Source organism: Engystomops pustulosus, chromosome 7, assembly GCF_040894005.1.
Source record: "Engystomops pustulosus chromosome 7, aEngPut4.maternal, whole genome shotgun sequence".
In the NCBI taxonomy this organism is placed as follows: Eukaryota; Metazoa; Chordata; class Amphibia; order Anura; family Leptodactylidae; genus Engystomops; species Engystomops pustulosus.
In genome coordinates, this window is record NC_092417.1 from 44,425,472 (window position 1) to 44,437,967 (window position 12,496).

The window sequence follows — 12,496 nt, forward strand, 5'->3', positions numbered from 1 at the left end:
TGACGGATTTTATCTTCTATTTTGTGGTGCATGGGCTAGCAATTTGAAAGTTAAATCCCGCGCCCCCAGTCCGAATCGGTCGGATCGTCCGACGGCACGCCCCGTGGCGCCAAAATCTCAGTGAAGACACTAGTTAAATACCTGTCCAAGCCATGCAAATCCCAAAAAAGGCGCACATTCCGACAAAAGTGAGCAGTGCGACCCTTAGTAAATGAGCCCCATTGGGACCCCTTAATAACCACCCTCCTGTTTTGGTCCATTTTTGTCATTTATTTCACCTTCGCCTTTCAAAAGGAAGTAACTTTTTAAAGGCACAGATACGAGGGCTTGTTTTATGTGGGTTGAGTTAATAATTGCACCGTTTCAGCTTTTATTTATAAGTGTTAGTACTTTTACTAAAAGATATTCTGCTTTTCTAGCTTATGACGCTCACTATGCAGTATAAAACATGATCATTTTATTTCTCCAGTTTAGTATAGTTCTAGAAACATCAAAGTTGTGTAATATTGTTGAAAGTTTTCCTTTTTTTTTCCTTTTGCATTATGAAATGCTTTTTTTCCCCGAATTTGTGTTTTGTTTTTAAAATTGCCCCCAGCTATCCTCCAGCTGCGGCATCTGAAAAGTTAAAAGTAGACTCCGCTCTCCTACCCAACACAGTCCTTGCCGTGGGTAGGGAGCCAGATAGAAGCTGCTCGTATTCTTTGGAACAGCAAATTTGGTAGTGAACAGGCAGTACAGTGGGAGCAATCAGTTAAAAACATCAAACAATTATATAATTCCCAGCATACCATATTAATAGGCTTAAAAGGTTAGGAATGGGATAAATCTCCATAAGAATGCATATGTACTTGTAAAATCCTATACCTCATCCAGTTCTTGCAGTCGGAGCTCTGACTACCCACATGGCTAGTGCAGATCTTGTGCCCGATATCCTGCATATGTCGCTTTCCCCGCTGAGGTTCGCCGGAGTTCACCTTCTTCTTCCTGGTGCATGTAAGTGCATTGTCTTGCGACACAATTTGAATTTTAAATCCGGCACATAGTCCAAATCAGTCGGGTTGTCCAACGCCAACGATTTGTGTCGCATGAAAGTCGGCACGATTGGGCAAAAACCCCTGTTAAATGTGGCGCAAATTGTCCGTAAACCCGACGGAAATGCGGTGTGTGGACCCTTAGTAAATGTGCCCCACTGTCTTTTAAGGAAAGGAGACCCACTCCACCATAGAAGTGGAAAATATCCCATTGGTTTTATCTTTAACCCATGGGGGAAATTCATCAGAAGAGCAGAACTGTTCTAGTTGCCCGTAAACAACCAATCAGGGCTCAGCTTTCATTTTCCCCTCAGCTGTTTATATAGATTAAAGCTAATCTCCGATTGGTTTCCATGGACAACTAGAACAATTTTACCTCTGATGATAAATATTCCCCCATGATTTTATTTTGACATGGTCACAAAGCCATAACCCCTCAGATTTGTCCTGGTGTTGGTGTTGGTGAAAGAGGCCAAATGTGAGGATGAACAAAACACAGATTCAAAATCAGGACACACTGAAGTATTTCCATGGAATGTGCCCGTCTTCCTCTGCTTTGGTTGGCAACACCAAAATTAACAGTGGATGAGGAAGAAATCTGGCAGCTGCTTATATCCCTCTTCACTTCCCGGGGAGACAACACATCAGTGGCCTCTTCTTAGTTGGTCTAGTTTAGGCCTGAATTTTATGGCGCCCAGGATATGGCACTTATCCTGTAGGTGGCGGATAAGTATTATGTAGCGTAATAACCCTGTAAAATGTTTTTTTTAGAAATGATACAACTAGAGGCCACACATGACAGTGAACCTTTTATTTAGCACCAATGTGTATGCAGACGTCATAGAACACATGAATAGAGGATTCGTCACTGTACATGTAGTCATTCACTATAAACAAAAATGTATAACCATAATCATGTCTTCCTGTGCATACAGACTAGATGTATCCTCCACACCGGTTACAGATGGTTCCTATCCGGCATCAGGCTAAGGGGGGTGATCACGTACAGCTCACAATTATTGCTTTAGAGATGCCCATTGCATTGTTATTCTGTGTATCCATCGTCCTGTAGCCACAGAAATCTGTAACCGATCGCTCAATTTTGCAGCAAGGTAGAAAGGTCACGCCAGGGCACAAGGAATACAATAGCGAGACCCCCCCCCCCCGAGCTCTTAGCGATGCACTTGAGGACCCCTTACAACAGGGGGTTATAACATGACAATAATATTCACAAATGCCCACGGAAAAGTGAGCAGATAACAAATCATAGATTTCATATTTACAGTAGGAGATACAAAGTCTAATTCATTGGACTGGATAACGCAGCACTTTCTACAAGAAAGTTATAGAACAAAATTTCTGTGTACAAAAAGAATCTCAAAAATATAAATACATATTTTTTTACAACCAAGTTTGGACATTATTATTATAGAAACAAAGCAATGAATCAAAGAAATCGGCATTGATGATAAAGTGCAAAGAGGTTTTTTTTTTTTTAGACAAATAGACTTACTAATCTCCTTCCCTTCTGTGCACAGTGCTTATCCATCTCCATGGTAACAGACTACAAACCAAACCTGTGTAGTCTGATCCTGTGCTAATATTTTTATCGATCAACCTTACACTTCTTCCTAACCTGCAAAATTTTTCAGTATGACCTAGAGTGTAAAGAAAACAGTATGATTGCAGAATCAGACTGCAGAGGTGTTATCGGTTTCCATGGAGATGCATAACTCTGCAGGGGGAATGTAGACACAAAACTGAAAGTGCGATTAGTTAAAAGGAAATCAACCACATGTATTGAGTGGTTTTAACCCAAGCATGCTTACATGCTGTGCCTCCGGAAACAGGCTCTGTTCTTCATTTAGCGATTAATGGCTTATTTTTTGGAATTTAGGCCTTTTAAAAATATGCAAATTAGCTGGTCACAGAAGTCTTTTCTGGCTCTGTCTGCTAATTATTTCCATCTTCTTTATGTCCGCCTTCTCCTTCCGTTTCCCTGCCAGTGAGCTGGTGACAACCGATGGAGCCAGAAAGGGCTTCTATGACGTGCCCAGGAGCCCCTGACGTTCATTTGCATATTTTTAAAAGTTATTTTTCACCAAAAAAAAGTTATTAACAGCTAAATCAATAACTGATCTTGTTCCAGGGGTAGCGTGCCCGTGTGTAAGTATGCTTGGGTTAAAACCACAAAATCCACAAGGTTGATTTCCTTTAAAGCCATTTGCAAAGTTGCTTGATTTTATTTTTCACACATACTGAAAACTAAAATTGTTGTAATGGAGGACACACACTTTAAAGAGAACTTGCCACACACCTTGCAGTCTGATTTTGAGATAAAGATGTCTGTCCGTCACCATCTCTATCATACAGAGAAGGCTGAGATCATTCCGCTACTCTTGCTCTATAACATACTGCCGGCAGGTTAAACCACATATACATAGTGACAGGTAGGTCGTGAGATGGAAAAATGTGTGATGGAAAACAAAGCCACATTATTCTGTTAGATTCACATACATGGAGCACAACTGCACCTAAAGAGAAGATGTGATAAAATAGAATTTTAGATGATGTTCTAAAATAATACTGAAAATGGCTGATAGGTAGAGATGAGCGGACCCTGATGGTCCATGGCTACGATTGGCCAGGGGGTGTCTCACTGGCCAATCATAGCCACGACTAGTTGTTAGGGGCGTCAATTTGCCCGATTGGCTGTTCGGCCACCAATCTGGCAATATGTCCGGGTCAGGCAACCGAACCGAAACCCAACCATTGGGTCTGCTCATCTCTACTGATAGCTAGACTTGAAAGAAATATAATGGACACAACTAATACTGTCCAACCTACACAGGTAGAAAGTTGAATGGTCAACATTGCAGCTATAGAGAGATCAGAGAGAGGCACCTGTGGTTACACCAGAATAAACTACAACTGGGTTTCAGTAAAATTTCCTAATGTCCGACTGCTGGAGATACAAGAAGTAGTTCCCACACATCTTAGCTGAGCTGAAAGAAGTGCGTCTAGAGTTGACTTGCAGAAGCAGCAGTTGTACAAAGGCAGAATTGGATTATTTACATGTAGTGCAGGCGAAGATCCATGTGGATCACAGTATACACGTCATAATTATAGTGCTTTGCACCTACCAGGATACCAAGCTGCTGGCGCAGTTTGTATATCTGTACATAATATGCAAATAATGTGAAGTTCAAGTAACCAGAAAATGCTTGCACCATGTACCGGGCTAGACTGAGGGGAAAGGAGGTGTCAATCCTTAGTTTTAGGGGAACTCAGTATCATTGCCACTGATGCTAAGGATGGCATGGGTTTACTCGCCAGAACCCTCTGATCACTGGCCACTGCTTGAGACTTTAATCCAAGCGGTGCCAGCTTGGGCATAGGTCTCCAGAACACATCTGAACAAGAGCTTCCCTGTGTGTCAGTCTTTGGAGGGGGTGGCTGGAGCTCCCTTTGTGCTCTTACTACATTAATGGGGACAGTCACAGCAGGATCCTTTTTTGCACCCCCATCCAAAACCATAATACTTGCCTCTTCATTATGCTTGACAGTATCCGGGATCTCTCCTTCTTCTAACTGCATGAATAGAGGACTGAAGGAAAGGTTCTTTTCTTTTGTTTCAGAAACTTCCTTGAATCTACTAAAAGAAAAAGGAGATGAATCCCCATCTACAAACTTACTTACACTGCTGCGGGATGCTGTATCCGATCCCGGAAAATCTAAATCCTCCGTGTCATTGTTTAGCTGCTGATTGAGAAATGCTATTTCATTGAGGAGAGAGGTTAAAGTTTCATCAGCTTCTTCCGGATCACCCGTTGCGTCGGATAATTCGCTTGGATCTAGCCCTGCTTCATCTATAGCAGTGGTTAATTTTTTGAGTTCCAGATCAAGTCGAGAATTTCGGATTTCATCAACCATTTTACTTGGGGAAACATCACTCTTACTGACATTTTTACTCCCAGAATGACTGCTGTAATTTTCCTGGGGTGAACTTTCAATGAGGCCTGAGTATGGACTGCAACGTTTCCTTACTGGAGTGGTCAAAATTTCTTTCGTTTGGGTTACAGGAACAGAAGTGGATGGCAAACATGACTCCATAGTCACAGAACTTGTATCCTGGGCCAGCACATTACCTCTTACAATAGAGTCTGTATTTAGAGGATGTTCAGAAGGTATAGATTCCCTCTTAGTATCAGGTATGCCGATTCCCAAATCCTTGCCCAAATCTGACTTTGCTTCTTGAGCTAAAGATGTAACATTTACAATCTTTGGCATCATGGACAAGTCATCTTTTTCTACAACAAAAGATACACCATAGTTACTAATAGAAATCCTTAATATTTTCTAGTAATTTGGATTATTTTTGTATTGCTTAGCTTTGTGTATACACTTTATACTCTATTGTATTGACATGAAGCCTCATCATTTAGAAGTTGCCTATAACATGTGTCCAATTCACAAGAAAACAGAACATGCACAGTTTTTCTTTATGAACCACAGATCACACAAATCATTGTAAACTACTTTATAATTGTGGAAAAAGTTTAACAATAAGAGGTTTCTGGCTACACCCTATACAAATATCAAAATCCTGCTTGTCTGGGATACAATGATAGAAATAGAATATATTATAAAATCTTTTCCCCTAACCAATATGGCACATACACTCACACTCTATGACTGGCATTGAGACATGTGATGTTATCTTGCTGGCCGATAGACATGGATGGTATCCGGTGATCACAGCTGTGCTAGAGCAGCGGCACACCCGGCTGGTATCCAGCTGCCCTGCAGGCACCACTGATCTACATACTGATCGCTTTGTTTTTTAGTTAGATACTACATTGTTTATGGTGGTATGAAATAATTGACGCCTGCGCAGTCAAGATCATGATGAGCGTTAGCCCATATTTAATGTGCTATTCTATCCACTATATAACTGTATTGCACTGTAATGTAATTTTATTCTTTTGTACGATTTGCACATTTGTATAAGTATATTTAAGCACTTATGTAACTTAGCGAGATGATGTAATTGATGATGTCACTTCCTGGAGGTATATATGCCCTCCCTGTAACACTATGTAATATGCTTGAAAATAGCTCAATTGAAGGGGTGTAACGTGGCACCTGCAGTTTGCACGAATAAGTAGTGATCCACCATATCGACAACCTATACTAAGGCAATACCATATGCTCCATACTACCGTATAAGTTTTTAGTAATACAAACATTCCCTAGGTTGGTTCATTTTGCTATTATTATTTAAATATCAATAATGTTATAGTTTAACATTGTACTTTACAATTATTATTTTTTTTTAAAGCAATGAATTACACCCATGTGTATGGGGCCTTAGTGACCTTGGTGACCACATGTACAGGGTTGCTTCCTGTAGATTGTAGCCACTGCGCAGCATGTAGGCAACCAGGAAGGCAGGAATGGGAATAATCTGTCTTTGCCTTCAATATTAAGAGCCTGGTGATCTCTAACCTCTCCTGTAGTGTCTCTAGCCAGTTAGTCACTCCTGTAATGTATAATTTTATTCAAGTTTAAAGAAAAAGACGGATGTCCACTATATTTTTAAAAGTGAAAATTACATCTTTATTTAATCACAAAAGTTGTTTAAAAACATTTAAAAAGCACAACTGAGTGCTACACAATCCAGATAATGAGTAAATCCACTAGAGGTATAATAGGAACATAGCAACATGAATCACTGCTTCCTGCCCCTTCTATCCCCAAGCTGGATACTTTAGATACGGAGGTAATTATGACTATCTTTAATACTATACACTGATCACCCTTTCTAGTACTCCTTATGGTTATTTGTGATTATCCCTGTTATAGTCTAAGTGATTCATGTTGCTATGTACCTATTATACCTCTAGTGGATTTACTCATTATTTGGATAGTGGGGCTTGTGTAGCACTCAGTTGTGCTTTTTAAATGTTTTTAAACAACTTTTGTGATTAAATAAAGATGTAATTTTCACTTTTGAAAATATAGTGGACATCTGTCTTTTTCTTTAAACTTGAATATGATACGAATTTGGGTGTCTTATTTTTCCTAACATAGACCCGCTTATATAAAAATATTGTTCCTGTAATGTAGAATTTCTGTTTCCTGCCTGCTGTGCAGCATTTAACTTTACCTGATCTTCCAAAATACATTATGTACGTAATTAATTCATTACACAACATGTATATTTTCTAATAGTTTTCTTGTGTGTAGGTTCTGTGTAAATCAATAAAGGTTGAGAATCCTCAGTTGTTGATGCCTTTTATCGGCCATCTTAAAAGGGTGATGAGAATTGCAGGCTTTTTCGAGACCACTTAGGTCTCAAGCATGGTGTGGTAAGACAACATCTGAATAGAACACAAATGGACACAGTGCACATGGCGTCTTATTCCATTGCCTGATGAAGAGACCAGAGTAGTCTCGAAAGCTAGCAATTATCATCATACTTTTTAGTTCACCAATTAAAGCCACAAACAACTGAGAACTCAACTTTTATATTCTATTTAACCACTGGCTAGTAGAAAATATTGTTTAGGTTCTTCCTGAGAAGAATGAAGACCTATTTTGCTGATACTCCGCTCCTCCTCTCCCCACTTCTATGTAATCTCCTACTATTATCATAATAGTGTGATACGTAGAAGAGACAGCAAGTTGCTGTGAAAAGATAGATTTCAAATTTTCTTGTACACAAGTGCACTACTGATTTTAACGTGTGTTGAAAAGTTACTGACTATTCAGACGTAGACCATGTGAAGACAGATAAGTGAAAATTTTCATAAAAGCATAACATACCCGGGACAGAGGGTGGTGCTGTAGAAATATTACCGGGCACTGTCGACCAGGAGATGGGTACAGGGCTATTACTGATGAAATCTTTCAGTGAGATTGTATGAGGAAGCTGAATGACTAAAGATGGCATTCCTAGAAAAAGAAATGAAAAATTGGGCCTTCAAAATTAATGCTTAATTAATCCCCAACTCATTTTATGATGATAAGTTAGGGATTGTACCAAGTGCGAAAGTCATCACATTCACCGTTTATACGAGTGCAGGAGACACCTGGGCGCCGTGCTGCACTGAACTGTAGAACTGAACATATGTTTGACCTGTCGCTACACTAAATAGCAATAACAGGACGCCAGTTCTCTGGATCGCTGGGGGTTCCCCTGCTTATAATTTGTGGGGGTCCCAGCAGTTAGACACCCAACGATCAGCTTCTTTTCCCTTATCGTGTAGGTAGGGTATAATTTTCAAACTTGGTACATCCCCTTTAATCTCCACCCTCCTTCTCACCAAAAGACAAAAACAAGAAACTATATTGTCTTACCTGATTTCATTTGTGCAGGACTCAATTCTGCTTGTATTAGTGCTGAGGGAATACTAGCCACTTGTCTTTCTACTCTATTTTCCTGTTTCCCGACTTGCTCTGTATGTGCCATTGGTACATTTGATGTAGTTAAGGAGACACTTGACTGCTGATGCATCCCTGAAAAACAAAATAACAAAAGATTAAGCTAAAGTTAAATGTTCCTATGCAGTGTAAACAATAGGCTGCACTTAACACCGAGACCCTTTTTCATTTTTGTGTTTGCCTATTTTACTCCCAAACTTCAAAAACCCATAACTTTTTTATTTTTCCATGTAAAGAGCTGTGTTAGGGCTTGTTTTCTGTGTAACAATAGTATTTAATATTCCATGCCGTGTACTGGGAAGCATGAAAAAAAAAAAATTACAAATGCAGTGAAAGTGGTGAAAAAAATGCATTTGCGCCATTTTCATTTGTAATGAATGGGCTACAAAGGATGTCATGGCAACCTCAATCTGATACAAGATGGAGTCGCCGAAGCGCTGCCAGGATTTCAATGCTTCCAGCAACTTTGCTGAAGGCATCTAAAGAGTTAACACCCGCGATCAGTGCCAGAACTGACCATGGGTGTAACATGCAGCAAACTCCCAGCTTGTATGGACAGGGCTCAGTCCGTGAGCCCTCTTCATACATCTGCAGACAGCATGTGACTTAGTAGTACATCATATGTCAGTAAGGGGTTAAATGGGTTTTCATGGCCAATTCTCTAATGAACAGAGAATAGGACTGCATGCTCTGTGCAGCGCTGCGTAATCTGTGTGCGCTATATAGATAAAGAATTATTATTATTATAGAACAGTAAATTGGCTGTTCTCTGTGCAGTGGTAAGACCAGGCTACAGTAGATCCGCTCCTATTCATTTGCATGAGAAGACTCAGTTTCTGCTTACTGTCCGCTTCCTGTGTATTAGCTGAAAAGAATATGTGATGTGTAGGGGTGCAGGATCCCCAATGCAATATTGAAGACCTATTCTATGCAAGTATTAACAACATTTTTGGATCCATTTTTTTGTCCCCAGTTGACTTACCCTCCTTTGATAGCAACAAAGCTTTTCTTGCAAGTATGATGGGCTTCTTGTTTGGGCTACTCAGGGCTTCATTAGTTTCACCTCCAAGCGTTATGGTATGAAAAGGCTCTTTTTTTTGGAGAGGTAAATGCCCAGATTCTACCTGCAGAACCTCATCTACTTCTTGGTTTTCCTTCTTTATTTCTGCCTCCATAGCTTTCTGCTTTGCATATAGATATTCTATTTTTTTCTGCACAACCTCTTTAGGCTTCCCTGCGGGGTTATAAAACATAGGAAATGTGACTATTATCGTTCTATGCCAACTAATGCATGCACAAGTATTGGTAAAGTGACTTAATCTGAACAGAAGTTATCCAAACATCTATAGGCAAAACTGCCCCTGCATCCTCTCTATGGTGTACCTATAAAAATTTGAAATACAAGTATTATGCTGCAAATTTCCAGTATACAAGTATTCCCATTTGTGAAATCCTAAGTACATTTTGGGGCACTTGCGTATAATAAGGGTTAGAGGAGAAGGTTATACCATTTAGCAAAAATAGAGGCCCAAATTACTATGCAAATATGTAAGTGGACATTACAGATCTGTTTAGCAATGTTCTATACTGTAACCTGTAGGCCTGTCGAAGTGCCTCTGGGCATACTAGCCTAATCCTCGGGAGCTGACTCTGGGGTGGGAGGGTGAGGGGGGGGGGGGGGGTTGGGGGTTTGGTCACAGTGATTCCGTGTAAAACATTGATTCAAATCCTGTCAGATTTTTCTGAATGCAGTTTTTATTGAGAATTGATTAAGGTTGTTTGTAAAACAGTGTAATACGGTAACTACTTCCTACATGTAACATACCTTGTCAATGGAGCTGTAATGCATGACCACTTGTTTATTTGTGTTTTTTTTTTTTTAATCTTATAAAAATTATCTGATTTAAAAAAAAAAAAAAAAAAAAACCTGTAGGCCTGTAACCAGGACACAGACACAACATCTACAAGAAACAGGTAGGTGATGTCTGATATTATCTGACTGATAGAGCAAATATAATATCATATGCACAAGATATACATCATTTATGGCAGAAATACTTTTAAACGTTTTAGATCTACTCCAGCAGAGATATAGCAATAGATATTTCCCAAAAAATTACCTGAAAGATTTGACACTTTTTTGACCAACTGAGTTTGTGTTTGGGATAATAAAGTCTTCTTTTTGATCAGTGAATCAGCAGTGTCTGTCAAACCCTCAATCTCCTCTATGGCCTGAAAATCATAAGAAAAGAAGTTCAGCTTTTCCACAAAAACATTAAAGAGGCCTAACTTGTACATTGCTGGGGGTCTCAGTGATTGAAACCCCAAGCATCACAAGAAAGGGGTCCGTTGTACTCCATTGTACCTAGAGATGACTGGAGCAGCCAGTAACGCATGCGCGGGCTCCCTGTTCATCACTATGGAGCTGACAGAGATTAGCGAGTATGGCGCACTGCAATCTGCATTCACTCCACAGAGATGAACAGGTTATCCCGCGCATTCGTTACTGGCTGCTCTGGTCTTCTCGGGGTGCGATGGGGCTACAACGAACTCAATTCTCTGGATCCGTGGCGGTCCCATCTCTGAGACTCCTACCAATCAGCAAGTTAGGCCCTTTCCTGTGGAAAGGGACAAACTTGATTCGTGGGACAACCCCTTTAAATATCTATTCAAGTTCCTGCAACAAGAAACCTGACCTGTTTGAGGATATAACTCTTTGAAACTTTAGGAAGGTTGTGAAGACCAAGAGCATTTTTCAGCTCTTCAAACAGATCCCGAAGTTCACTCCGTCTCTTGCGCTCATTGGCGGTGTGGTTCTTACGGTGATGAAAGTTACATTCCTCATCTTCTACTGATGAAGAGATGTCCTCTCCAATCACCTTCTATAAACCAACAAAAGAAACAAGCGTTATTAATATGGTATGGGGCAAATACTGAAATGTTCTGCAATACTCGATTTTCTAGGACACTGTCAGGTGCTGTATCGTAAAATCGGCTCATGGTAAATGACAGATCTCCATCCAGACCAGGCCACAGATCAATCAGTAATTTGCCATTTTATCTTGGCGTTATCATCTAGAACTGCAAATTTCACAATGAGATGAGAAGTTCTTACGCATGGACAATTTTACTGCTCCACAACCTAATATGTGCCAAAGGCTATGTGAAATTTAATGTGAACAGCCATAAATTTTGGTCTAGCATGGATGAAGCTTAGACATTACACAGGTGACATGTACACAAATCTATCTTATTACAGAACGCCAGGAATTCTATGCAATAAATATATTGTATTTTCTGTATAATGACTTCCTTCTTCAAAGGAAATCTACCATGGGGAATCTACTTTCTGAGAGACATCCCATGGTAGGTTCCCATCCGGGCAGCAGCTGCATCCCTTCTTTCACCAGCTGCAGAAATAAAATGTAATGCTTCAATATGCAAATTAATTTCTATGGCTACTGGGGGTGTAGAGTAGCCAGAGACAGCTCCGGGGTGAAGGCTACTCCCTGGTCCCATTAGCCACTATTTACCAGCCTCTACCCACTCCAACATCATATGAGATCTGCGCCAGCATAGTAGCTCTCTGCCGGCAGACAAATGGGAGCTACTGCACATGCTCAGAGCTCCCCAGCAACCAGCATGTTGTCAGCAGCAAGCTACTGCGGAGCGGCTAGAGGCAGGTCAGTATTGGCTACTGGGGGTGTGAAGTAGCCTTCGCCCCTGGTTATTCCAGGCCCCCAATAGCCTTATAAATTAATTTGTATACTGAAGCATTTAACTTTATTTCTGCAGCAGCTCAAAAACGGGATGCAGCTACTCCCTGGGAAGGGGATTTCCTTTAATTATCTATAAGCCAAAAGAGATCAAAGTTATTCAAACCTGTAAAGTCTATCCAACCCTTGTAGATTTGAGAAGAAGGTGAAAAGCCATGTTGGATTTCAATATGCCCCATCTTTTTTCCTGTAGGAAATGAACTATGAGGCAGAGGCGTATTACCTCCATTATTGTAAAAGCTA

General features: G+C 40.3%; 1 protein-coding gene across 8 annotated transcripts in view; it reads right to left on the bottom strand.

The window, feature by feature from the left end:
• Positions 1-1,827: 1,827 nt before the first annotated feature.
• MGA (MAX dimerization protein MGA) overlaps positions 1,828-12,496 on the bottom strand; it is a 53,574-nt gene continuing 42,905 nt past the window's right edge. For 7 of the 8 annotated variants that reach the window (XM_072115693.1, XM_072115696.1, XM_072115695.1 and 4 more), the window contains 6 exons: positions 11,174-11,359; positions 10,598-10,709; positions 9,460-9,711; positions 8,394-8,552; positions 7,860-7,988; positions 1,828-5,341 (listed from right to left, as the gene is read on the bottom strand). In XM_072115693.1, coding sequence (XP_071971794.1) covers positions 4,296-5,341; positions 7,860-7,988; positions 8,394-8,552; positions 9,460-9,711; positions 10,598-10,709; positions 11,174-11,359 — 1,884 coding nt within the window. In that variant the 3' untranslated portion in view covers positions 1,828-4,295. The remainder of the gene's footprint in view (positions 5,342-7,859; positions 7,989-8,393; positions 8,553-9,459; positions 9,712-10,597; positions 10,710-11,173; positions 11,360-12,496) is intronic. The other variant, XM_072115694.1, reaches the window with a different exon arrangement.